The 27969-nt window shown below is 40.5% G+C and overlaps 1 protein-coding gene across 5 annotated transcripts; it reads left to right on the forward strand.

Moving 5' to 3' along the window:
- On the forward strand, positions 1–27895 carry N4BP2L1 (NEDD4 binding protein 2 like 1). Of its 5 annotated transcripts, XM_027877659.1 has the most exons (7): positions 1–259; positions 5009–5100; positions 5587–5602; positions 22047–22174; positions 22498–22586; positions 24876–24952; positions 26214–27895. In XM_027877659.1, the coding sequence occupies exons 1-7, from the start codon at positions 84–86 to the stop codon at positions 26467–26469; spliced, it is 834 nt and encodes a 277-aa protein (XP_027733460.1). In that variant the 5' UTR covers positions 1–83; the 3' UTR covers positions 26470–27895. The 5 variants fall into 5 exon arrangements, with proteins under 5 accessions (XP_027733460.1, XP_027733457.1, XP_027733461.1 ...); XM_027877658.1 differs by lacking the exons at positions 5009–5100; positions 5587–5602 and adding an exon at positions 21381–21488 and having other exon boundaries at positions 183–259; XM_027877657.1 differs by lacking the exons at positions 1–259; positions 5587–5602 and adding an exon at positions 3351–3374.
- Positions 27896–27969: the final 74 nt, after the last annotated feature.

Here is a 27969-nt window from a genome sequence, read left to right on the forward strand (position 1 = left end):
CACAACAACAACAGCAGCAGCAGCAGCATCGGGCCCCGCGGCTCAAGAACAGGGGGCCCCCGAGGGCCCCATCTCCCCTCCCCATGGAGGAGAGTTTCCTTTACTCCTTCAGCAGCTTGAGCCTGCAGCCGCAGCTGCCGCCGCCCCCGCAGCCGCCGCCGCCGCCCCCGCGCCGCAGACCCCCGCGCCGGGTCAGCTTCAGAAAGCACCTCTACCTCCTGCGCGGCCTCCCGGGCTCGGGGAAGAGCACGCTGGCCAGGTAACGGGAGCTGCAGGGCCTGCCGAGCGGAGCGCCCCGACCCCTCACGAGCCCCATGTCACGCCGGCGCGCGCCCTCGCACCTCCGCGCGCGCGCGCGAGGGAGCTGGGGTGGGGGGGCGGTGGGCCGGCTGCGGGCCCGGCCCCCGCCTCACTTTCTGAGCTTCCCGCGGAAGATGGGGGGGAAAAGGGGGAGGCGGGGGGACTGGAGGTGGGGAGCCGGGGCTGCAGGCGCGCGCTCTTCTCGGAGCGTCCCGCGCGGGAGGGGGGGGCGGGCCGGGGAGGAGGCCCGCGTGGGAGGGGGAGAAAGGAGGGGAGAGAGGACCGCTTCCTGAGCGGGCGCCGGGACGGAGACCCCCCGGAGATACCGCGGGCGAGGGCAGGTGGATGTGGGGTCACCGAAACGCCGCTGGCCCTCCCTTCAGCGGCCGGCAGATTTGCGGGCCGAGCCCGGCCGGGAAGGGGCGGCCGGTCAGCCAGGGTCCGAGGGCTGCCCCGAGGCGCACGTGAGCAGCTCGGCCGCCGAGCTGCTCCCTAGACCCGGGCACAAGTACTTAGGAAGTGCCCACTGGTACCGGGCGGCCAGTGCCTGAAGTCACCTAGCTTCTCTGGAGCCTGTTTTCTCATCTGTAAAATGGGGATGACAACACTTGTACTACTGACTTTTGCAGGGTTGCAGTGAGAATTGAATGATAATAATTAAAGTGCCAGAAAACACTTAGTGGAATTATTATTTCTGAATTTGGTGACCCTACACCGGCACGAGGAGGCATGCATAAGTAGAAGACAGAGGGAATTTTCAAGCTCGCTGGTTTCCTTCCTCACCACTGGGCTCTCTCCAGGGTCACCAGTGAGTGACCAAATCCACTGGCCTCCCAAAACTCTGATTTCCAACTTGACCTTTACAGCCTTTGACTCTGTTGCAAATACCCAGAACTTGACATCCCTTTCCTGGGCATCCTCTTCCCTATTATCTAATGATTCTCTTCCTATTTTCTGTTTGTGGCAGGGAAGGAGTATTCCTTCCCTGGTTCCCCTTTTTGCCCTGAAAGGGCTCTTTTTACATTCTCCTGGCAACTTCACCCACTCTCGTGGATTGTTATCACTTCTGAGCAAACGACTCTCGTCTGCATCTTGGAGAGATCTTCATCTTGGCCCTCAGCTCTGGTCCTCATTTCTGTTTGACTGCCAGGCTTTCATTTGGATGTCCCCCCCCCTTCCCATACCTCCCCTTCCTTTTATATTTCCAGTTGCCTGCCAGCTATCCATCCAGTACCTCAAAATCAACATATCCAGTACAGAACTTTAAAAAATCTGACCTAACTTCCCCATTCCTATTAATTACACAACTGATCTCCTAATCACCCAGTCCTGAAATCTTGGAATCATTCTTGCCCCTTGCCCCCTCCTTCACACTGTGTCCAGTCAGTCAAATCCTGTTGCCTCTGTTCTCCCACTCACAACATCCTTTTCCTCTCCCATTGTCCCCACTGCAGTTTAGTCATTTTATTTCTTTGCTTGTATTTTATATTCTATGCCCCCATCCCCACACAAGGGTGCATGCCAAAAAAAAAGCAGAAGGCGAGGAAATTTTGAGTTCACTGATTTCCTTCCTCATCTCCTTACTAAAACTGCTCCTTCCAAGGTCACTCTTGACCAAATTTACTGACTTCTCAGCACTTGCTGTTTCCTCCGATGCTGGAGTAATCCCTCTGGTGAACAGGATCTGATCAGGGCACTCTCATTGGTTTTGCATTGCCCACTTAAGTATGAACTCAACAGGCAATGGGTCCCCACTCAAACTCCAATCTACCTTACCAGCCTTATTTCACACTTCTTTCCAATCTCTGCTCTAGCCACACCATACTACTTTCTCTCATCTCACCTTCCTGCCTGGAAAAGATTCCCCATCCCATTTCTGTAGATATCTTTGTCCCCAAGTGCCATGTGCCTTCAAGAATACTCCCTTGATTGCTTTTAAGAAAAGTAATTCTTCCCTCCCTGAATCTCTTAGACCTCTGTTTTAACTTCTACAATACCCCCCATTATTTCTTTACATGTCTCAGTCCTTCATTAGATTGTGATCTTTTTGAGGGCGCAAGAACCTTTTTTTTTTCATGTCTGGGTCTTTTGCACCTAGTTTAGCACCCTTGCACATAGAATATTTTAATAAACATTTGTTGACTATAAAGAGAAGACATATTTGTGAATCAAGAAGTCCAATATACTTTCTATCCCTGTATCTATGTTTAGCTAGATAATAGTACAGTCAAGTAATGAATCATGGTGAATAGAACAGTGTCATGGAGATTAAGCATCTGATGTCCTTTGAGCATCAGGGAACAGGAGCTAGTATAGGACTGGAACTGGAATGTGGTATTAATTTTTGTTAAAATTCTTGTTTCACCTAGAATCCTTTAAAACAAAAACATTATATTTTAACAGATATAATGGTATTGGTGATTCAGATGTAGTCATTATGGCTTTATCCCAAGAACACTGGTCAGTTGGTTCTCTCTTGCCTGAGTGACCAGCCATGTGACTTTGAACATGTTTCTTCCTCTGTAAATGAGGGGTTTGTATTGAATGTTTTATCGAGACTTTTCTGGCTCTAAATTTCCATTTTCTAAGGACTGGTTCAGACAGTTTCTGTAGGGGTGAAGGGTTAGACAACTTCATTGTTACTTGGGGTGAAGCTCACTTTGCTTTGGGTTGCAGAAATAGAGGTAGGGGGCTCTTTTTAGCACCTTAATGGCCTGACAGGGGCACCCTGGGTGATCTGTAGTTCTCATGAAATGTGGATTTGGGGAAGTAAGGGGAAAGAATCCCCTCTGAATCAGGCTCAAAGAATTTTAGTTGTGGAAATGGACATCTAGCACGATTTTTTTTTTCAACTCACAACCATTTCATTTTACAAATGAGAAGGCTGAGGCCCAGTTTTGATTGCTTATCCAAGGTCACAGCTAATTAGTGGCATAGCACAACAGGTGCTACAATCCAGGGTTCTTATTCATCAAAGAATGTCTAATCCAACTCCCTGTTTTACAGATCAGGAAACTGAGGCCCAGAGAGATTAAATGTGTGCCAAAAGATCACACAGTTATAAAATGTCAGAGGTAAGATCTGAACCCAGGTCTTCTGGCTCTAGAGCCAGTACTTTTTCCATTGTGCTAAAATTCTTCATTTATACCACTCTGCCTCTTGGTGTATATGAGCCTAGAAGCAGGACACTCTAGGAGTTATATATATATATTTCAGTAGAAAAGGCAGCTCAGCTGGAGAGACCTGGACACAAGATAATGACTTGTGATCATTCTTGAGGTTGCAGTTGTGGGGGAAATCACTTTTTCCAAATTTGATCATGTCTGATTTTCCAGATCAGTGTAGTTATGTCTTCCTGGTGTGATTGGGAATGGAAACAAATTCTGGGACAGCAAACAATACTGAGAAAGGAAGGGATCAGGACCAGGTCAGGTTCTCACCTTTTTTTACACTACATTTTTATAGTCTGAAATGATTGAAAAATGGAGAAGACTCCTGTTTAAATTCTAGGGATGTTTAAGTCAATTCAAGTAGAAACTTATCAGAGAAAACATTGAGAGTTCTTCCCATGGGTTGAAAAATATAAGTAACTCAGCCAGGAAGAGGTTTTCAGAGAGGTATTGATGGTCAGGAATGTTGCTGAAGGAAAAGGGAGGGCTTTGCATAGATTTTGGGGGTATCTGCAACATGAGGTATAGCCCTTCATATGTGAAGATTATGTTCCTGAGATTCACCATCTTTGGGGGATGTACTTGGAGTTTTTCCAATAGGTGAGAAAGAAATAAAGTATGTAAAGCACTTTGCAAACCTTAAAGCTCTGTGTAAATGCTAGCCATTATGATGATAATTATTGTTAATTCTCTTTTACCGACCTTTGAGTCATTATGCAGGAGTGTAAAGAAGGCTGGGCTTGGAGTCTGCACTCCGAGCTGCCTCCGGGTCTGAGAGGCCATCCAAGGGCCTACCTTAGAGCAGAGATGTCTAACATACAGCCCTACAACACTCCTGAGCTCTGCCCGAACCAAATTAAACCATAATTGGGAAATTCTTAAGAAAATAAATGTATAATGAATCATAGATCATATTAGTGCATTTTGAAACTAAGTCAATATGTTCCCCACAGGGATACTTACATACAGTTTAATGGCCCTCTTTCTGTTTGAGTTTGATACCTCCCTCTTAGATTGTAGTTTTTGGAGTTTTTTCCCTCCCCAACACCCTTTCATCCCCACTCAGGATCCAGAAATGTGTTTTGCTTGTGATTTCCTTCCCATGTATTCTTCTACACCAAACTTTCTGGGTATGTGTCCGTGTTTAATCTTTCTTTGTCCCTTTCAGATATGAATGAATTTCATTTGATGCCTATTTCCCCCAACCTTCTCATTCTGTCTGTTTTTCTCACTCCCTTGTGATGAGAAATAAGAAGTCCATCATACCCCTTGTTTCTTCCTCCTTGCTACACTAATATAGTTCTCCTTTTATGTTCCCTTCTTTTTCCTTTTTCCAAACACTCAAACCAATCAATCCTCTCACACCCCAAGGACCTCTGTTTTTCTTACTTAACTCCCTCAAAAGCCTTTGAAGACATGAAGGTTTTGAAGGGACACATGCTTTTTCTCCTAATAGAATATTAGCACGATACATTTTCCAACTGCTCAAATAAATTTATCTTTCTGGATTTCTCTGGACTCTTGTGTTTGTGTTTCAGAGTTTCTTCACGACTCTGTTGTGGTCATCAGAAATACTTGAAAGTCTTCTATTCCATTTCCCCCCCTATAGGATTGTATTCAACTGTGCAGGGTAAGTTTATTCTTGGTTGTAAGCCTATCTCTTTTGTCCTTTGGAATATCATATTCGAGATCTCTCATATTTAGTAGACACTTCCAGGCCTTGGGTGATCTCGACTGTAGTTCTTGGTACTTGAACCAGTTTATTTTGGAAGTTGTCGCATTTTTTCTTTGACAGGGCAGCTGTGGATTTTGGTTATGACATTCCTGGGACTTTTACTTTTGGGGTTCCTTTTGGGAGGTGATTTGTAGATTCTTTCATTGTTTTACCCTCTAGTTCTAATAGAAATGGGCAGTTTTAACTTATAATTTGTTGAAATATAGAGTTCAAGCTTTTGAAAAATCATGTCATTCAGGGATTCCAGTGATTCTTAAATAATTTCTCCAGGTCTTCTTTCTTGCATTTTCTTCTATTTTTTTTTCAATCTTGATTTTGTTTTAATATTTCCTGTTATCTCATGGACTCATTGATATCTGTTTGGTCTTTTCTGGTTTTCAGGAATTCCATTTCTTAGGTAAGGTTCATCAATTTTTCTTTTAAATTGTTTATTTTTTCAGTTCTTTCCTCTAGAACCTTTATTTCATTATTTCTTCTTGATATTGATGTACTCTTTGTGAAAAATCCATTTTTTTCCATTTGAATCTCTACCTGCAGTTTTTATCAAGTTAGATTTGCATTAATTTTTATACTGATTTATTTTTAAAAAGATATTAATTTCTTCAATCTTAGTCCAAATTAGGCATTGATCAGTGCCAGGGCAGAGCTTCACTCTGCTTCAGTTTTGGGTTGGGGTGGTTTGTCCTGCCTTTGATCTGGGTTCTTGTGCTGATGTATACCTCCAGGAATTTAGTAACATTTCTCCCCCCCTCCCCCCCCTTGAGGTTCAAAGCATGGGGCCTTCAGGGCTCTTTCTGGCATCTCAGAAACATTGTATTAGACCTCGGAACCCCTGGACTTAGAACTTTTTTTTTTTGTAGTTCTGGGATGGAAGAAGTCTTTTTTTTTTTTTCCAATAGTTTCTTTTTGAATTTCTTGGTAATTGTTCAGTCTTTTTTGAAATTGTTAAAATAGGTATGTGGGAGCTGCATAGTTGGTCTCTCTTCCTCTCCACCTCTCTTCCCTTTAGGCAGTTGTTCTTTCCATAGACCAAAGGCTCATAGAACTCATGAGTCTGGAGCTGGGAGGGACTTTAGAAGCTCATAGCCTAACCCCCTCATTTTACATCTGAGAAAACTGAGGCCCAGAGAGGTTAAGCAAGTTGTCCCAGGTCACACAGTTTGGAAGCAACAGGTAGGAAACCCAGATTCCCTGAGATGAGTCAGAGCTTCTCTTCAGGGGAGGAAACAGATGAGGATTTTTGGAAACATTACAAGCCAGGCAGAGAGACAGGCTGTAACAGTCATGGGATCACTTTAATTTTCCAGGATCTTCTGGGATACTTTTTTCTTTCTCAATTTCTCTGTCTCTTTCTCTCCTCAGCTTTTATTTTGCAATTTTTTTTCTGTCAAGGAGCATAATCTTTGGACCATGAAGGATAAAAGTGACTAATAGAGAAATCAAACAATATATAAGTGAGGACATAATAAGGACACTCATGCCCTTGATGAGCTTATGTCACCTGGTCTACATGAACTCCATTCCAGGGGACTGAAAGAAATGGATGAATATAATTGCTGAGCCACTGTCAGTGAAGGTCGAAAGAATGTGGAGAATGGGAGAGGTACTGCAGCTTGGGGAAGGATACGTGTCTCTGAACATGGAGCCTGCAAACTATAGGCCAGTGAGCTTGAATTTGATTCTTGGCAAAACTGTTGTGAGGCTCACATGAGACACGTATTTGAAAGAAAGAGCTTTATAATGTGCCATATAAAGTCATCCACTGGAGAAGGAAATGGCAAACCACTCTAGTATCCTTGCCACGAAAACCCCGTGGACGGTATGGTCCATGGGTTCATGAAGAGTTGGACACGACTACCTACCTAACAGATATAAAGTCATGGGTTCGTTAGTGTTGTTATCATTCAACAAATACTCGTTGTGCCACCCATATGTGATCCTGGCAGTGGACAGAGTCTGCTTTCCAGTGATCAGTGTAGCTAAGTATGGAGGAGCTTATCATCAGTAGGCTAGACCCTTGGTGATGAAATTTCAAGCCATGGCAACCAATGAAACAACGACAACAATAAAAATACAAAATGGTCTTCAGTCCTGTGTGGCCCCCTTCTCTTTCTTCAGTGATGATGGCAGAGGTAAAGGAGGCAGAGAGTGCTAAGAATTACTTCATTTTTAGACTGTCTTTAAACTTTAAATTAGATATTTGTTCTTAAATGTGTTGCCTTGGGACTGTTAGACTGTAAGCCCTTTGAGGGTAGGCACTGACCTCCCTGAGCCTTAATTTTCTCATCTGTAAAATAAGGGGGTTAACTAAATGGTTTCTGAGGTTCTTACCATTTTTAGATATATGATCCCCTTATCCTAAACCCAATCAGTAATTAATAAGTCAAGACAGCAAATGTTTATTAAGCAGCTACTATGTCCCAGGTCCTGTGCTAAAGATACAAAGAAAGGTAAAAGACAGTCTTTGATTTCAAGGAGCTCATAGTCTAATCAGGGAGACAGCATGCAAACAACTGAATAAACATCATAAAAATTAGTTTGTTTATCATATGTTAGAAAATATTATATATAATATATCATATTAGAAAATCACTCACTAATACGGAAGTCATTACTGAATCAATTGCCTGTATAGTCAGACCAACTGTCTTTTTACAGCAAAGATAAAAAATTTGTACAGAGCTAAGAGAAATAATAAATATGAGAAAACAATATATCTGATTTTTAAAATTCCAGCTTGACCTATTTAGACAAGTTACTGGTAATCAAAAATTGAGATGAGTGGAAGGGAGGAGTAGATACTTGTTAAAATAATTTCCTATAGAAATTTAGCTATTTAAATTGCTATAATGAAGAGACCAAAAGTGCCTAAAAATGCTTTAGTCAGCAAACAGTTGCCAAGTCGAGATCTGTGGCACCCCAGGGCAACACTGGTTTTGTATATAAACTTGTTTGTGAAATCTTACGGAGAAGGATAGCAGAAGATTATGAGCAGTATCACCTTGTAAAACCAGTTTAGAGAAAGCTTGCAAAGAGACCCAACTTAAGAAAATCATCCTGAGGGCATCTGAAGATGACTCTGGAAGGAGGCTAACAAAAGAAAGAAAAGCTCTGCAAAGATTTTCAGTTTATTTAAAATTTTTTTGTTATTCTGAACTTGATAAATACCAACAAACATAAACATTTCCATATGCAAAGAACAGCCAAAAAACATATGAAACTACAAATCTCATTATGTACATCTGGGTTTTTTTGTGTGGGTGGTGGTGGTGGGGGGTTGTTCTTGTGCTCAGATTTTCTTTGCAAATTCTTTTCACCATTGATGACAATTGAGCTAGAGCCAATACGTTTGGATTCTAACACTATGTTCTTGGATGAACTTAGAGAGAAGGTAGAAATAGTACTGAAGAGCAAAGACAGTTAAAGTAGCTAGATTGGACCAAACATATCTAGAAGAGATTGTGTTGGGCATTGAAAACCAACTTACAAGGTACAGGAAGGAAGAAAATATAAAAATCTTGAAATTTATTTATGCAAAAGAAAAGGTGACCAAGAGAACAGCTATCAACCAAAAGGCTATTTTCCTACTGGAAAGAAACAAGCAGACTTCCATAATTGGTATACAACATAGATCACATCTATGCCATTGTTTAGTTGACTGCAAGAAGACAAAATTTCGCTGTGCTTTCTGTTTGTTGTCTATTTAAAAAAAAAAAACAAAAAGCCAAACCTTTAATAGAACAAAATGCTGTCTTAAAGACTCTTTTCTAGTAAGGTATCTCCCATGCATACCTCAAAATTATGCAAAATTCTTTGAAAGATGTAATCAAAAGAGAGGACATTTTTTGATGATTACTATCAGGTGAAGTGTATAAAACAAGGAGATATTTTCTCAAAAAAAAAAAAAGATATGCAGCATTTTCATGGATATCCAACACAAATTTCAAGTTAGAGAAAAATTTTCTACAAAGCTCTCTCATGAATGATTGTGTCAAACCCCAGGATACTACTACAGAGATTCCTGGGTGAGATCCGTAACCAGGAAAAAGAGTTTGGACTAATCTAAGCAAAAAATCCCAAGTAGATTAAGAAATGCCTATTTGCCAGCTAATACAAAGGATATTTGTTTATGTATGTGGATCTATATCTATCCATCCTTTCTATCTGTCTGTGTCTGTCTCTCTGTCTGTCTATCTATCTGTCTGTCTATCTATCTTTGACAGACTGCAAATGGACCTGAGGTAGGCTTGGCATTAAATAGGAGAGTGGGCTAGATTGCCTTTGGGAATGCAGAGCTCCCTGAAAGACCCTAAAATTCTTCCTGAAACAAAGGCCCATCTTTTTAATACCAGTATTCTGCTGCTGGTGTTGTATGACTGCAAATCGTGGAACACTACAATTTCTAAAGAATTTAAAGTGAGTATCTCTCAGAGGGTGATGGCGTATGAGAACATAACTGTAGTCCATAATAAATAAGTGACTCTGAAGAAGAGCCCAGGTAAAGGATGCCATGTCATCAGCTTACGTAGAAAAAAGATGAGACAGGTCGTATGATGAGGGCAAGAGATAACCAAAGGCTCATTCTCTCCTGGTAACCTTGTGATATCAAGAAAAAGTAAAGAAAGCTCCCAGCAATTTGGATGAATCTCCTGTGATGAACTTAAGAGGGTACAGGGACAAGATTTACGTAGGATGAGCAGGCATGCATGAGTTGTTATCTGCATCATTAGAGGGAAAATCCACATTGATGAGTTCAAAGAACCATTTATAGTATTTTAATATTATTAAAGGAATGGTTAGTGAACATCTAGAAAGGAAGGCACAGTTGCAAAAACCAATAAAGGCTTATTCAAGAATGGGTCATGCAAGACTGATATTTCCTTTTTCTTTTAAATGTTATTAGACTGGTAGACCAAGAAAATGCCGTAGATATAGTTTACCTGAATTTTTAGCAAGGCATTTGACAAAGTCTTTCATGTTATTCTTGTAGACAAGGTAGAGATATGTGGGCTAGAAGGATACTGTGAAGTGGATTCGCAAATGGTTGAATGTTCATAAATGGTTAGATATCATCTTGGTTAGGCTGTCTTAGAGTATCTCTGGGATCTGTGCTTGCCTTTGTGCTGTTTAATATTTTTATCAGTGACTTAGAAAAGAACAGGTGCGTGGCATGCTTGACAGATTTGCAGGTGATACAGTGCTCGGAAGGATAGCTAATACATAGGATGACATTCAGAATCCAAAAAGATTGGCAGGCTTGAACGTTGGGCCAAATCTAACAGACTGAAATTCAGTAGGGATCAGTGTAAAGTCTTATACCTTGTGTCAGAAAATTAACTTTACAAGTCCAGAATGAGGAAAGCATTGTTTCAGCAGTGTTCCTGAAAAAGAACTAGGGTTTTAGGGGATCTCAAGCTTAATATGAATGAACAGTGTGATATGGTAGCCAAAAAACTTCTCTAATATTAGAACACATTAGAAGAAGCATAATGTCCAAGATGGAGGGAGTTCAGTATACTGCTCTATTCAGACTACATCTGGACTCTTCCCTTCAGTTCTGGTTGTCACATTTTAACTTTGATAAGCTGGACACCATCTGAAGCAGTGGTGTCAAACTAAAATAGAAATGGGGCCACTAATCCAGTAAGCTCTTCAGGATACTTATTAATTTAAAAATGTAAAATTATTTATGTTTTATTGTATTTTTATTTATTTTACTAAATATTTCCTAATTATATCTTAATCTGGTTTGGGCTATACAGGCTGCATCTTTTGACACCTCTTATCTAGAGGTAGATAAACAATTGAGAAGGACCATGTCATACAAGGATCTTTTGAAGGAACTAAGGAATGTTTAGCCTACATAAGACTTAGGAGAGGGGCAGCTAGGTGGTGCAGTGGATAAAGCGCTGGCCCTGGAGTCAGGAGGACCTGAGTTCAAATGTGGCCTCAGACACACATAAGACTTACTAGCTGTGTGACTGTGGGCAAGTCACTTAACCCTAATTGCCTCACCAAAAAACAAAACAAAACAAAGACTTAGGAGAAACATGATACTTGTCTTGACGTAAACAAGTCTAATCATCTTCCAGGTGACGGCTCTATAAGTACTTGGAGATACCTAGATTTGTTCTGCTTGATCCCAGAGGCCAGAGCTAGGAGCAATATAGGGAAGCTGCAAAGGCAGATTTGAGCTTGAGAGAATCATAAACTTCCCAATAGAGGTTTGTTTTTTTTTTGTTTTTTGGTGAGGCAGTCAGGGTTAAATGACTTGCCCAAGGTCACACAGCTAGTAAGTGTTTGGTCTGAGGCTGGATTTGAACTCAGGTCCTCCTAACTTAAGGGATGGTGCTCTATCTACTGCACCACCTAGCTGCCCCCTTTTTTTTTTTTTGGAAAAAATTTTTTTTGCTTTTTTTTTTTTTTTTTTGGTGAGGCATTTGGGGTTAAGTAACTTGCCCAGGGTCACACAGCTAGTAAGTGTCAAATGTCTGAAGCTGGATTTGAACTAAGGTCCTCCTGACTCCAAGGCCAGAGCTCTATCCACTGCGCCACCTAGCTGCCCTTATTTTGTGTGTGTGTGTGTGTGTGTGTGTGTGTGTGTTTTGTTTGTTTTTGTTTTTTTTTGGGGGGGGCTAGGCAATGGGTTAAGTGACTTGCCCAGGGTCACACAGCTGTTAAGTGTTATGTATCTGAGGCCAGATTTGAACTCAGGTCCTCCTGAATCCAGGGCTGGCGCTCTATCCACTGCGCCACCTAACTGCCCCCCCCAACATAGAGCTTTCTCAAAGTGGAATATGGACTACCTTGGGAGATAGCAGATTCCTAGCTTACTAGAAGTTTTAAAGCTAGAGCTAGATGTTCACTTGTTGGACATATAGTTGAAGGAATTCTTGGGTACAGGTTGGACTGTTTGGTTTTTGGAATAAAGGTCCCTTCCATGAACTAATGATTATGTTTATTGCATTGTAATCTTTAAAGGATGTGTTTACTATTTCTGCCTTTAACAGGTTTGCAAAATCTTTGTGACCTAATACATGGCCAGTTTTTGTAAAGTGCCGTGGAGTACTGAGAAACATGTATATTTCTTTTGCAGTTTCTTTTAGAAGATGCCATAATCTTTTAGCTCTTGTTTTGCCAGTAGTCTGTTCATTTTTATTTAACTTTCTCTTAGACTTAGCCATGACTGAGAGAGGAATATTAAAATCTCCTGTCCCTATTGTGTTACTGTCTGTATATTCTTGTAGCCCAGTTGATGTTTCCTTTATAAATTTGTATGCTAAGGTATTTCAGATTTGTTGCCCATAGTTCCTTTCAGCATAAAATACTTTTCTTATTTATCATTTTTTAAATTTTTTGAGTGTTTGTTTTTTCTTTATTATATAGCATGATTGTAGCTCCCGCTTTTTTGGATTCACTCGTTACATAGTAAATTTTTTTCCCCCAGCTGCTCAGTTCTATTCTTTGCATGTCTTTGTTTTTTAAATGTGTTTCTTATAAGCAACAGATTGTGGAGTTGTATTTTCTTAACCAGTCTGTTGCTGTCATTTTATTGGATTGTTTAATCCATTCACATTTAAAATTATAAGCTAGGTTTATATTTTCCTCCATTTGTCTCTAATGTTGGTTTTTTGTCCCCTTCTGCTGTAAACACAGTACTATGTCTATTCAGTTACTGTAGTTTAAATCTTTTTTTGAGGTAGCCCTATTCCTATGGGCTCTCTTTCTCTTCATTTCTCCTGCCCCATTTGCTACCCCATTGTCTTTGAACTTTTGTTTATAGTTCTTTTTTTCCCCTGCTTTTATCTGGTTATTTTATTCTTTACCTTTTTTTTTTCCTATCAGTTAAGTAGAACCCCCCTTCCTCTCCTCCTCTTGAATTCTTCCTGATCATTAGTTTTTTTAAATTTCATTTTCTGCCCCCCCTTTCCAGAAAAGATTTCTTTCCCTCCCTCACCTCACTATCTATCCTCCCTTTTCTGCCTACTCTGGACCCTCATTCTCCGGGTTCATAGCCCCTAAACTTATCTCGCCCCCATAGGCTTCATGGAGAAGATGGTGCTTGTGCTGAATCTTGAAGCACATGAGATTCTAAGAGGAGGTGAGGAGGAAATGCACCCCAAACATGGGGGACAGCCAGTGCAAAGAGATGGGGAATGGATTGATGATTGTGAGGAACAGTGAGGTGAGTGTGGATTGTTGAGTGCTAGAGAGTAATGTGTAATAAGGTTAGGAAGGTAGCTCAGGTAGTGAGGGGCTTTAGATGCCAGAGGGCTTCACCTTCCCTTCTAGAGGACGCGTTGGAGTTTGGCTCGAGAGTGAGATGCTTTGGGAAGCTTGCTTTAGCAGTTGCCTGGAGGATTGGATTGGAGTAGGGCAGGACTTGAGATGGAGACCAATTAGTCAAGTCAGTAAACATTCATTAAATGCCTGCTGTGTGCCAGGCACTGTGCTCAGCACTGGGGATACCGGAAAGGCAGAAGACAAGCCTTCCTTTCAAAGAGCTTACAAATAATCTACTGTTGGTGGTTCTACACTGGCCCCACTCAGGGAGTTGACAGTTACAATAAATCACATACTCTGGGGAATACATAAAGATAATTAGGTTAAATGCTGTTGGTGATGCTGGGTGACAACCCAATTATGGTTTTTAATATTGGACAGCTAGCTACCTTTTAGCTTGGTGACTTAGACTGGACAAGCTAGTTGAAAGAGCTTCCAGATTCTTTTCATGCCCCTGCTCTGCTCTCACCAACTCCCTGTTGATTTATTTTTCATTCGTTCTCCTACCTGAGGCTCTGTATGTCAGTGTGTGATGCTACCAAGATGTGTTTTGGTTAGTAAGTATACTTCTGCCAGGGTGGGGCTTCATCCTCTATTGTTCATCTTTGTATTTTTTGGTGGTTTAGTTTTGTCTTCTCATTTCTTCTCTTCCTCCTCCTCTTCTCTTCCTCTTTCTTAAAGGTCTTGGAATACGAGTAGGCTGTTTTGATGTGTAGGGTGCTAGTAATCTGTCAGCATTGAAGACCCATGGTAGACTCTTGTCACTGAACAATAGGGAAATTAATCTATGTGTAATCTCCTGCCATAAGGCCAGTAGTAAGGAAAAACTTAACCACTCCTGAGAATATATTAAGATTCCCTTAGAGACGTTCAGTTCTGTCTTAATAGATAGATGCTATAGCAAACATCCAACCCCGAAGCGTTATTCCAGCTGGAGATTCAATCCCCCTTTTATGATTTCAGTGAGACCTGTTATAGGATTCAGTCATGTGCTGCTTGCATTGTCTCTTTGTCTTCATTCCTGTTGCCACCACCTTGGTAGAGGTCTGCCTGGACTGTTGCAGTTGCCTCCAATCTGACCTTCACATTGATGCCAGATTAATAATAAATCCATAATATTTAGAGCTTGAAGAGAACAGAATTAAACTGATTCAACTGCCTCATACAAATGAGGAGACTGAGGTGAAGCAGCTTTCCCAGCATCAGAGCACTATTGTTCTGGGACCCTGGGCAAGTCACTTAACCTCTCTTTGCCTCAGTTTCCTCATCTCTAAAATGGGGATCATAGTATGACTTACCTCCCAAGGGTCTGTGAGGACCAAAAGAGATAATAATTGTAAAATGTTTAGCACAGTGTCTGGCACATAATAAGCACTGCGTAAATGTTAACTATTATTAACATAGGCATGTTCACGTCACCCCTCTCCTCAAACCCCTGCAGTGACTGGTATCTGTTGAATAAAGTCCCAACTCCTTACCCTTGCACTCAGGGCCCCCTCTCCCCCAGCACAATCTCTTGTCATGCTCCTTTTTCAGATGTACCTAGTACTTCTCCCCTCACTTAGACCTAGTAGGAAGAGACAAAGACTGCAAAGGTGATAGATGTGGGTGTTTTGCTACACAAAGAACTTACCTGTGATTCACGGAAAACCCTGGCTTGATTGGCCTGGTGGGGATGGGGGGGGGATATCTGTAGAAGTGACCGATAGCAGAGAGGAGGAGTCTGGCCTCCCATCCTCCATTCTCTTCCTTATTGCCTAGTCCTTGCAGGAAGATCTTGCACCATCCCTGGGGTGAAGGGAGGGTATGTGTGTTGGGGATGTAGAGGAAGCGGATCCTGTGGCTAAGTGGAGTTAGAATCATTGCACTTAAGTGAACTGTGGTATCTCTACATTGTTCTACCTACTTTTGGGCAGTGTACAGTTTTAGGGACGGCTTTAACTTTTTGTCAATAGATATAATTGTAGTTAATTCTTCAATGGCCAGTCTAAGGAAAAAAAGGTATCTCCATTTAATAATTCACTTACACTCAGCTTTATTTTCTCCCTTCGCCTTCTGTCCTTTGAGAGGGGAAGCCACACTAATAATGACAGTCCTTTCTTTCTCTGCTTCCATTTACCTCTTCCCAGAAGCTGGAAGCCTGCCCACCTGGCCGGTCTGGACCAGCTCATTTTCTGATGCTTTGTTCTTCTCTGGTAAACACTGTGTAAACACATCAGTAGCCTTTATCCTGCCTTCCTTCTTTTCTGTTTGGTTCCCAGTAGAAAGAGTCCTTTTCTTCAGGAGCCATCAGCGGGCCTCATCACCCGAGCAGAAGAAGGCGTGAGATCCAGATGTGGTTTCACGTGATGAAGAGTTTGTGCACTCCCTGCATGGCTTGCTTTTCTCAGCTAGAGAACTTGTTGAGCACTTCCTTCCCTTCCCCCTTGGGTCACAGAAAAACAGACAGACTTGGCTGGCTCTGTATTGCTCTACGTCAAACCTGCTACTGAGTTTGAGAGACTTCCCAACTGTGTGTGTGTGTGTGTGTGTGTGTGTGTGTGTGTGTGTACATACGTATACTTACATACACACACACACATCTCTATGTCTTACCTAATTGGAAATCTCTGTTCTTTCCCGTTTTTGCTTTGCTTTCATAGCAAGTTGGAGCAGTGAAAATACTTCTGCCTTATATCATTTTTTTTCTTTTACTCTAGGTATATTTGCAAATGGAGGATAACTAGATCATGTAGTAAACAGAATTTTCCCAAATTTAATGCATGTTTTGAAATTTAAAGCCTGTTGGAATAAGGGCTATTTAAACAAACACTGATGGATAGGAAAAAGGGGTTCAGAAAGACATTGAGGTTGTGCTAGGAGAATTACTGACTTTTGTTACTATAGCACCTAATCTTAATAAAGCTGAAAATAAAAAGCCTTATGCTTCCATTTTTTGGACACAGCATGCTTAATTGAAGCTTTAGTCTTAAATTTACATTTTATGTTATCTAAGATGACAGTACTTTATTAATAGGCAATATTTAACCAAGCTAGGCAGCTGTGAGGATGTTTAGAAACCTCCTATCCTCTTATAGTTTAGCGTCTACAAAAACTTGCCAAGTTAAGAAAATGACATACTCTTTAACAAATACATGGCAGTAGACATTGTAGTTCTGAAAAGAGCCATTTTGAAGAATTTCAGATCACGTCTATCCAATCGTAGTTTTCATTAGGTTGTGTCAATGTTGTGCAAATGAAAAATAGGCTTGCCTTGGCAAAATTTAGTGGTGAGAGCAAGCTTTAGTGTCTAATTTCATCTGGAATTAGTACTTACAAACTCCATCTTAGCTAGGTGGTAGAAGTCAAGAAGACTTGAGTTCAAATCCAGCCTCAGGCACTCTCTAGCTCTGTGAACCTGGGCAAGTCACTAATCCTTTTTGCCTCAGTTTCCTCAGCTATAAAATGGGGATAATAATAACACCTACCTCCCAGGGTTGTTATGAGGATCAAATGAGAGATTTGTAAGGCACTAAGCATGGTGCCTGGCACATAGCTATATAATTGTTCGTTATTATTAATTATCTTATTCAGTAGTCTCAGCCTGCTATACTGAGGAATTCTAACGTACTCTTGGAGAAGGTTTGAGCAGATTGATCTGACTTGATAAAATCTGAGTTGGTCCAGTGTACACGTGAAACAGACGCACTCACTCCACACTTCACACACTTGGCATTAGAGACGCAGGGGAACTTAAAGGTCATCTGGCTCAGCTTCTTCATTTTATAGAGGAGGAAGCTAAGACCTTGGGAGGCAAAGAACACAACCAGCTAGGGGCAGAAAAACAATCTTCCTTAAATAGAGTTGCTTTTGTCAGCAAGATGTTTTTTAGATATAATGCTTAATGGATCTCATTTTTATGCTGCTTTGTTTAAATCTGACTAGGTTTCGGGGAAGGGGGCGTATCCAGAAAAATACTGGGGCAGTTTTAAAATAATCTGTGTTTATTAATGTGCTGAGTCTTGCTGACTACTCACTCATGAATCACAAGTCTATAAGAGATATTTAAATTAAAGCCAGTTCTAAAATTGCTTTGAGTATCCAGATCACTTGGGATCAGGAACAAAGGATTTAAAGGCCCTTGTCCCTTAGAACATAGATCGAGAGCTGGACCAGACAGAAGTCGTCTAGTTTAACTTCCATATGAGGTTGTGGAGATCCGGGGGGGAGGGGATTGTTTGCCCAAGATCAGATAGATAAATAAGTAGGAGAGCCAAAATTCGAACCTGTGTTCCCTGACTCCAGTTGTCAACAGTCATTTATTAAGGACCTTCTATGTGCCAGGCCCTGGGCATACTAATAACACGGAATGAAGCAAGCCTTACTAAGAGCTTACAATCTAATAAACTCCAGAGCCAGTGATATTTTTCTTTTTTAACCACATTGCGTGTTTAATCATCTTAGATGTTTAATGAGGATGTGTGAAATTTGGGATATTTTGCACTTCTCTCTCCAGCCCTAGTCTCCACTTTCCATTATGTCTCGCCACTTCTCTGTAGTGCAGTGGAGAGAGGCTTTTGAGCCAGGCAACAAACAATCTTAGTTCAGATTCCACCTTTGGAGTGACTTTGGGCAAATCACCTAACCTCCTGGCCTTAGCTTCCTGCTCCAAGGTTGGATTGGATGGTTCAGGAGGCCTCTGCCAGCTCCAGGATCCTTTGTTTGCTCTTCTGGCCCCAGTCCCAATATCCTCCCCCAGCCACCCAACTCTCCTTCCCTCCGCTCCCGCCTTGACCTATTTCAGCCTCATTCTCAGTCCTATACTTAAGGAGTTATGATGAAACAAAGGTCCACATGAGCAGTGACCAGATAGATGAGAAGCTAATGGGGTAAAGGTTTTTGCAGGGCTTGGGGAAGAAATAATTCTAAGAAGCTCGAAATCAAGTTTATGCCAATGATTCTGCTCAAAGGAATGAGAAAGAGGTTAGTGTGCAGGTCAGTGTTATGGCCTGCTAGAGAAAGAGCGTGGTGTATTACAAAGAGGCCTAAGCTTAGAATCAGAAGACCTGGGTTCATATCATGCCTCAGTTTCTTCACATATAAAATGATGGGGTTAATCTAGATGATTTCTAGAAGGTTCCCCCACCCCACACCTGTAAAACTGTCCTATTCTCCTTCCATAAACGCATGCCCTTTTATTGTCTTTCTTTACTCTAACATACTACTCCCCTGGAGTATTTCCAAATTCAATGGGAATGAATCAATTTTTGAAGGAATGGTACTAAAAGCAGGCCACACAATAAATCAGTTAATAAATAAACATTTATTAAGTGCCTACCGTGTGTCAGGTACCAAGCTAAGAAGGGCCACCAACAATGAAGGGTCCAGGAACTGAAGGCCAGCAAATACTTTGTAACTTGAGTCCTTTGTCTTTCTCTCTCTGAACACTCATACAGATAAAATGTATGCAAATTAATAGGTCAGCCAAACTACATAAAGTTGTACAAGCAGATCTTTTATTCTGATCGTAGAATTTCTCCCTCAAGAACAGCAGTGTTTTTTTCCAAGAAATGAATTAGACTACAAATCAAACAGAAATGTGCTTTGAGCAGCTTTTTGTAGGGGGACCTTTCCTCTTCCCTCTCCCTAGGGACAACAGAAGAGTTCACAAAGAATAAGTGCTCACATATTTATAGAGATACATAGTTTACAAAGCAATTCCCTCACAAGTCTGTCCGTTAGGTACCTATGGTATTATTAACCCCATTAAAAAAACTAAAACAGATTTAGGGAAAATCGTGATTTGCCCAAAGTCACTACGCTGTTGAATGGCAGAGCAAGCATTTGAACCTAGGTCCTTGACCACGTCCAGGGTTGTTTTTCTACTACACAATGCTGTTAGCATGTATGCCTGAAAAGAGAAAGGGCCAGAATGAATATTTTCATTAACAGAAAGTTCAGCTCTGAAGGCTTAGTAAAAACAAAATCTGAAAACGAGAGATCCAGTTCAGAGATTAGAAAAGCAGTCAAAATTAATTAGCAGTTATAGATGTCCAAGACATTTTTAAAATTTAAATGTTTTAAAATAGTTTTTTAATGTTCTATTGATGCCTTTTTTTTTACACCAGTAATTTCCCTAAATGCCCTTCCTTGTAACAAAAAGAACAGTTAAGCCAAACTAAAGAAGAGAGACTGCTTATGTAGCCTTCCCTACCCAGAGCCTCCCACCTTTCTAAATGGAGGGAAGTACGTTTCACCATCTGTTTACTAAGGATAATTTTTTAAAGATTCAGTAGTAAGTCAATGATACTGATCCTACAGATTTCAAATCCAAGACTAAAAAGCAAATAAGGGCTTTGACTGCCCAAGATGCTTCAAAAGTACATAGATAGGTAATAATTTAACAAGTTACAGAATGAGTAGAGTGATCCATGAAGTCAAGATGCTTTTTACTACGTGAATTCGATCTTCAGACATAGGTAGCTTATTAATTGACATTTCATTTGCTTAGAGACTTAGAAAATAAGCCTACCACCAACTTGACCTGTTTCTTTTTTAAGAGTAAATCATATGAACTCTGAAAAGGAGTCTAGAATAACTGTCAGCAGTGGGAGACAGTTTGCTAACAGTATAGGCTTATGTCAAATAAAATAATACTGAAATAGAAAGCGTAAGAATAAAACCTAGTTTCAGCAGCCCTCCTTTATGCATCTTCCTTTCCCTCTCACCCCCTCATTGTGCTTGAGCTCCCTGGAGGGAAAGTCCTCGTGAAAAAGGCACAGGCTGTTTGCTTGCATTTCTCTCATCACATCCCACCCTTATTTGAGTTGTAGTAAGGTAAAAGTCTAAATTAAATACTTGTAGCATAGTCTGGAAGAACACATCAGTTTTCTTCAAGTAGTTTTGGTATATTTACTCCTGCCACATACAGTATCTCAAAAATTAATGTTCACTTTCCTGCTTGTGTCTTACTTGGTCAGACAGGACAAAGCTGTCATCAGAAGGAGGCCAGGCTGAGGGATGGGACTGTTTTGCTTCTTTGTGGCTGCCAGGCTTCTGTGCCACATGCCTTGTATCTCACTTGGCTCATACTTTTTTGGGGCATGGGTCCAGTGTGTAATTCTAAATATGGCCATGTGTATTGAACCAAGGACTCTTGGATGCAGATTTTCCAAGATGTAGAAAATACATGGGTATTTCCAGTGGAAAACTCTATACTTGAAAATACAGAAACTTTCTGTACTACTCCCTTCCAGTAAGTGGGAACAGTTAAGTGCTCATAGAATGAATTTAAAGAGGGATCTAGAAAAGCAGTGTGCCACAGTGGAGAAGTGTTCCCAAAATTGCTAGCTTTGTGACAGTGGGTGAGTCACTTAACCTCCGAGTCTCAGTTTACCCACCCATAAATTAGGAATAAGAATTGCAGTTTCTTTACTCACCAGGTGGTAAGGCCCCGATTAGAAAATGTACATAAAACTTTACAAAACTTAAATTACTCCATGACTAGTTACTAGTGTGTCTTTCAGAGGAGGGACAGAGAAATGTGAGTTTGCCTGCCTCCTCTACATCAGTGCTATATTCAAGGTCCTTCTGTCAGGTCCTTCACTCTGACGGTGTCCCTTGGGGCTGCTGCTTGTCCACCAGCCAGCCACAGTGCTTGAAATTCCCCCATTACTCACACCATTTGCCTTAAATTATTCTATGCTATTGGCTGCATTATTGTAGCATAATGGAAAGAGGGCTGCTGGACTGGGTTTGAATTCTGGCTTTGGGAACCTGGGCAAAGTCCTTTTAACTTCTTCGAACCTGTTTTCTTATCTGTACAGTAGGGGTACAGATACTTAAAAATATCTACAGAATTATTGTGAGAGAAGAAAGCCCTGTGTGAACCTTAACCCTTATGTAAATTGCAGGGGTGAGGCATTACCTCATTATTAACATTAGCACCTCAGCATGAAAGAGTTGATCAGAGTAGCCCCAGGAGAGAGCAGGTGTCTTAAGAAGATGGGAGACGGGGAAAGGTAAGTAAGTATTGATCGGGAATGGGGGGAGAGGGAGGGAAGGGTATGAAAACAAAAGGTGCAGAATCTGGGGCATTCTCTGAGAGGGAAGATCCAAAGGAGAGCCACAGTGGAAGAAGGCTCTTAATTAGGCAGATGAGGGTCAGCAAGATACTGAATGTCTTGTGGGGCAGGGAGAGAGTGGTAGGAATCGGCATACTAAAAAGAGAAACAGAAAAATGCCCCAAAGAGGACTTTTCCTGACTCCCACTGTTTCCTGACTTTGTTAAGGGCTAGCCTGGCTGTTACGACGCCTGACAAGGCATATTTTGGGAACCCTCACCCTTCACCCTTTCTTGACTTATTCTGAGATTCCATCTTCCCCATTTTAACTGAATTTTAACCATTTAAAAGCCTGGGACTGCAGTCCTATTGTAGAATCATACACTCCTAGAATGTTCAGAGCTGGAAGGGGACTTTAGGGGGCTATCAAGATCGCAACTTCCCCAGAGGGAAAGCCATCCCATTGTGACTGTGTCTAGAATGAAAAGCAACAAATGTACTCCCCTTATTTTCCAGGAAACTGAAGCATGACTTTCCCAGGGCCATGATTTTCAGCACAGATGATTATTTCTTCAAGGAAGATGGGACTTACGAGTTCAACCCTGAAGTCCTGGAGGAAGCTCATGACTGGAACCAGAAAAGAGGTGATGAAAGCCTTCCAAGGCTCCTGAAAGGTCCCCAGGTGTTTTGCATGCTGGGCACAGTGCAGGGCCAACAGAAGGAACGCATTCTAAGGAAGGGCAGCAGCTCCATTCACTGTTTCCCAAAATGGCTCATCTAAACCGACTTGTTTCCATGGCCTCTAGGAAGAAGGGATCTCTAATACAGACCAGGGCTAGAAGAGAGGGCATTAAAGTGTGTAATGGCACTGTCCAAGAGTAAACAAAATTGAACCCTGTGGATTTCACTCACCCCTTCCACTGTTTGTTGCATGTTGTTTACTGTTGTGTAACATGTTGTGTTGCAGCAAGGAAAGCAATGAGGAATGGCATATCCCCAATTATTATTGATAATACCAACCTTCACGCCTGGGAGATGAAGCCCTATGCAGTCATGGTAGGAAGAAGTATCATTCTGAATTTTCAGTTGTAGACATTGGTGGGAAAGTGGAAACATTCATTCTTTCCTCTCTTCTTGATCTTCCGCTCCCATTTATTGGCAGCAGTGGTCCTTCTCCTTCCTGGGAGCAAAGGGGCTGACACTTCACTCTGCCACTTGCCTTGGCTGTTCTGTGGCTGAAACTTTCTGAAAATGACACCTCCCCAGATGTTACTCTGACCCTAGGAGATGATAATATGACAATTTTCAAATCTTTCCTTGTTCCTCTTCTGGGTCCTTGGCAGATTATCTGTTTGGGGCCAGTAAAATTAGAGGGCATTGAGGTTCTCTCAGAAACAGAGGTGGCTGGGTCAGATGGTTTAAAGGGAGAGTTGTCTGTTAATGGTCTTTCTCATATTTCAGTACTCTTTAACAAGCCAATTTAATTATTTAGTAAGCCAGGGCTTTGGGTCCTATGTATGACTCACTGCTTCTTTGCAAGTTCAAACTCCACAGAATTTTTGAGACTTAAAATTAAACTGGGACAAATACTATAATGTTATGTATATATGCATTTTGTAAGCATACACAGATGCCTATAAATCAGTTCTCAAATATCCATATTAACTGTGGTGGGAAAAACTAACTTGAATGATTCCCAAATAATTTTCCTTTGACTTTGGAATGATTTTTTTTTTTTTTGGTTAACAGATTATTATCCTAATTACATCTCCTTTGTACTGATATTAAAACAAGTTTTCTTCCTTTCTTTTCCCCCACACATTTACTGATAGTGGGGGAAGGCATTCAGAAGTTCATGGGGTACCAGGGAGAGGACAGACTGGCATATAACATTTGCTACCAGTGATCTCCACATGGGTAATCATGCATTGACTATCTCCAAAAATGGACTTATGCTGACCCATCTGATTACATATTTGATTCCATCATAAACACAAGATTCATCTACATCACTATTATTTTTTTTTTTTTTGGCAAAGCATTAAACTTAGGCCTGCTTGTTCCTTGCTTTCTTCTCTCATTGTTTTTCATGGGTTTAGGTAATACTGTTTGGTGGTTGGTGAGGGAGGGTAGTTTGTGCTGGCTAGTTCTAGGATGATGAAAGAATGAGCAAGTTGTATAGGGTACATGGGGAAAAGCAGAACTCAGAGTTAAGAGTCAAGGAAGAACAAAGTAAGTGACTTTAGTGGAAGGACTTTGAACTGATCTTATTTTTAAGCTTTCTGAATATGTTCAATCTTTTTTCCTTAGGGTTCGTTCAGTGGTTATTCATGAGTTTACAAGAATTAGGTGCTTTCTAGATTATTTAGGGAGTTACATTTGAGAAAGAGGAAAATGAGAATTTGTTGTTTTTATTAAATATTATACAAGGCTAGTAAACAGAGAGGAAAGTGGACAGGACATAAGACATGAGTGTTTGTGTGGACATGTATATTTGAAGGAATAAAGAAAATGTCTTGATTGAGGGAAAGGGGAAAAAGTGGCTCATGTTCCATTGTCTTGAATGGCAGGGAAAGTTCTTTCTAGGGAAGAATGCCCAGGTAGGTTAAGTGGAAATTAATGTACTGTTTTTTGGTAAGCTTTGTTCCCAAATGGGGAAGAAGATGACCTTTAGGCATATTTTAAGGGTTTCTGAGTTCATTCACTCCATTGAGGGTGGCAGCCTGGATACCTTTCTTAATTAGCATTCCATAACAATCTAATGGAAAAGTGAAATCGATGCTCTGTACTCAGATGTTACAGAAGAGTTTTTGTGTTATCCCTAAACCTTGAAAAAGCAATAAAATCTCAACTATCAAAAACATACCTAACATTCTCACTTCCTAAGTGAATATGCTAGGTTACCTAGGTAATTACAGAAGTGAATTTAGAGATCATTTGGTAATTTCTCATGTCTTTAGACAGGACTACATTCGTCAGAATGGACCCAAAAAGAACAGCCTTTTACATTTTCTCATTTAAACACCTGCAGAGAGGATTTCGTGGACTTTTTCCATAACATTTCTCTGAAATCACCTCTCACCAACAATGAAACTTAAAAAAAAAAAATTTAAAAAACTCCCCTCTCAGGAACTAGTGTGAAATTTGGAAATGTTGTAATCAAAGAATCAGCTCTAGGTACTATAAAAAGTCATTAGTTAAATAAAAACATGACCAAGCTTGTGAATTACCAGCAATATAAGAGATTTTTAGAAAAGATACAGAATAAAGGTAAAGTGACAGAATAAATAACATCAAACACATGCCTATGTCCTCAGTGGTTTTTGCATTTTCTTTTTAAATCAGGCGCTTGAAAATAACTATGAAGTTATATTCCGAGAACCTGACACATGTTGGAAGTTCAATGTTCAAGAGTTAGCAAGGTACTTGTTGCTTTCTTCAGTACTTCTCATCACATATGTATCTTTCAGTTCTCAAATATTTCAGAATGAATACAAGACTGTTTTCAGGCCAGAAATGATCATCCTTGGACGTGGCTCTCAAATTACGAGTGTTAGGTTTTTCAGCCTGTTTTTAAAAAAAAAACAATACTCACGGTTAAGCTTTCCACCTTGTCCAGAGCTGGGCACCTCAGCAAGGTCTAATGCCTTTGTTAAGACTATGAATTTCATAGGTTTGCCATTGTGTACTGAAAGGTTTTATTTAAACAAATATTTTGCTAAAGAACCAGAAAAAGCAGATGCCCGTTGATTGGGGAGAGGCTAAATAAATTGTGGTGGTGAATATAATGTCATATCATTGCACTGCAAGAAATGATGTCTATGGAGGACATAAAGAAGCATGAGAAGACTTATGAATTGACAAAATCAGGGAACCCAAAATGGGAAAACCCTATACGTAAGTGGAAAGCACCAAAACAATTGAAACTGAGTACTCTGTAATTATGTGACCAAGCTGAGCTCTGAAGAGATATGAGAATGCCCTTTCCCCCATTCTTTGAAGAGGTGTTGAAGACAGCATATACCATCAGTCAGTTGAAGTTTTAAATAGTTTTGTTGAACTGTATTTCCCCTCGCATTCTTTGGTATAACGAAAGGCCCTCTGAGTGAGTTGGGTGGGGAGAGAGACATACTTGAAAACAAAAGTCATATAAAAATCAGTAAAAAACTGAAAAAAAAATCTTGCTAAAAAGGGGATGTCAGCTGAAGAAAACACAAAAGTGGGTCATCTTAAAGCAGTGTTCTGGATGTGGGATTGTACATTTATTACAATTAAATTTGGTGTTTTAAAATATCCCTTAGGTAAAAAAGATACTGTTTAGCTGCCAACCTGGTATTAACTCCCATGGTAGGACTCCAGTATACCTGTTGCTTACTCTGAACCATGATTGGTAATGTGAAGTGCATGATGAGATCTGATGATCATCCTTGGGTTTGAGAGAAATTTTCACTTTGGTCCAGATGTGTGGTACCCTTTTTGTTCTTGCTTCCTTGCCTTGCTCATACTCTAGTGTGCATGGCAAGAGAAAGACAGGGTTCCATGGTCACTTAAGGGTCAGATTTCACATTTCCCCAGTTAAGCTCTGGGAATAGGAATTGTACAATGAATCCTCATGCTTTTTAGTATAAGAAAATGACTTTGACACATTGCTGTAATTAAAATATTTCCATTTTTTCAATGTAGAAGAAACACACATGGGGTCCCAAAAGAAAAAATACATCGAATGAAAGAACAGTATGAACATGATGTGACCTTTCACAGCGTACTTCACTCTGAAAAACCAAGCCGAATGAGCAGAAACCAGGACAGGCACGTGCTGCCTTTCAACAGTGCAGGATACTGGAACACCTACTCAGGGTTTCCAAACCGGAGAGCTCCTGGGGGCTTCCCAAATGACAGCTACTTTAACAGAAGGGGGGGTTACCATAATGGATATTAAGAGGTCTATATTTTATCTTTACAGCTGTTTTAAATTTTCCTAAATCAGTTTTTACTTCAAATTTTTGTATTTTTATTATCTGTTCAGTTTGTCAGAGTTCTAATGTAATTCCGAACTGGGGAAGTCTTTGTGCCTAAGTCATCATTATCATCAAAAGGAATTTATTAAGTGACCACATGTGCTGAGGGGCTGTGTACAGTTGACTAAACAGGTACAGTCCCTTCCTCTGAGAATGAAATTACAGTTGAAAACAGATAATAAGTATGTGCTCAGGTGCAGGGGACGTGTGGTGATGTGATTGAATGAAGTCGAACCAGTTCATAAAGTGTTACTATTATACATATTTAAGCATCAGTGCAACTGATTTCTCTGTAATAGATAGGGATTTATTTTTTCATTGATGTATTTGACCCTAGGACACTCATGCATGTCTTGTGTTGTGCAGTGGGGAGTCTCCATCTCATTTTAGGTTGTCCCATTGCGTAGGCTATTTCGGTTAAGATATCTGTACTAGGGAATGTATGAGTTGTGACCAAAACAGGGATAGTTTTGCTTTTTAAACAAATGTAGTAGAATTTATATATCCAAACAAGTGTTCTTCCCTTGAAAGTAGTCACCTTAAGGAAGCTCAATCCAAGATTGCTATCATTGCCCAAAATGTTTTGGAAAGAAAACCAATCACACTAAATTATGAAATCATAACTGTACCCCCTTTTTGATCACCCACCTCATTCATTTGTTTCCAAGAGCTTTAGACCATACTATACTATAGCTAAGAGCTAAGCTCACTTTTTAAAAGGATCTTTATATTTGTATAGAAGCACTATTTCTAGTTTACCAGAAATAGACCAAATTTTGGGGAGCTCAACTAAGCATCAATCATAAACCAGGTGGTTAAAAACCATAAAATGAAGACTAATAGCATCATTAATATGGTAGCAGTGAGACCAGGGACAATGTGCAAGAAGAGGGTATCTTGGGAATGTCCCTTTTTTCAAATTAGAACACAGATAAGCATCTGTTCACGAGTGCTGTTTCCTTAATGCAAATTAATTAGAATGTTTTTTTTTCCCTTGTTACCTTTTCACTTAAGATAGTGATAAACCAACACCATGTGCAGCTTTCCATTTGCTTTTGGCTAATGTAACATTGTTCTCTCTAGGCTCTGTTTTCTAGTGTTTTGTAATCTCTCATTTTTAAAGTGTTTCAAACAATGGTGCTTTAAGTCATTCTTTAATGTATGTTGTATTTATATGAATTTAACAAAGCAAATACTGAATGTAAACTGTTTTCTGGATATGATATTCTATTTTCTTACATGTTACCAATATACATCAGTACTTAAGAACACTCATGATTTTCTACTTCCTTCACTGCCAAAAATTAAACAGTTGCTCCTCATGAGTTGCTGTGGCAAAAAAAAAAACCTAAATAACCCCCACCTCCAAAAAACAAAAAACAACAAAAACCTAAACGTCATTGTTGGACCAACCCTTTCGA

This window comes from Vombatus ursinus, unplaced genomic scaffold, assembly GCF_900497805.2.
Source record: "Vombatus ursinus unplaced genomic scaffold, bare-nosed wombat genome assembly UNPS02014813.1, whole genome shotgun sequence".
Lineage (NCBI taxonomy): Eukaryota > Metazoa > Chordata > Mammalia > Diprotodontia > Vombatidae > Vombatus > Vombatus ursinus.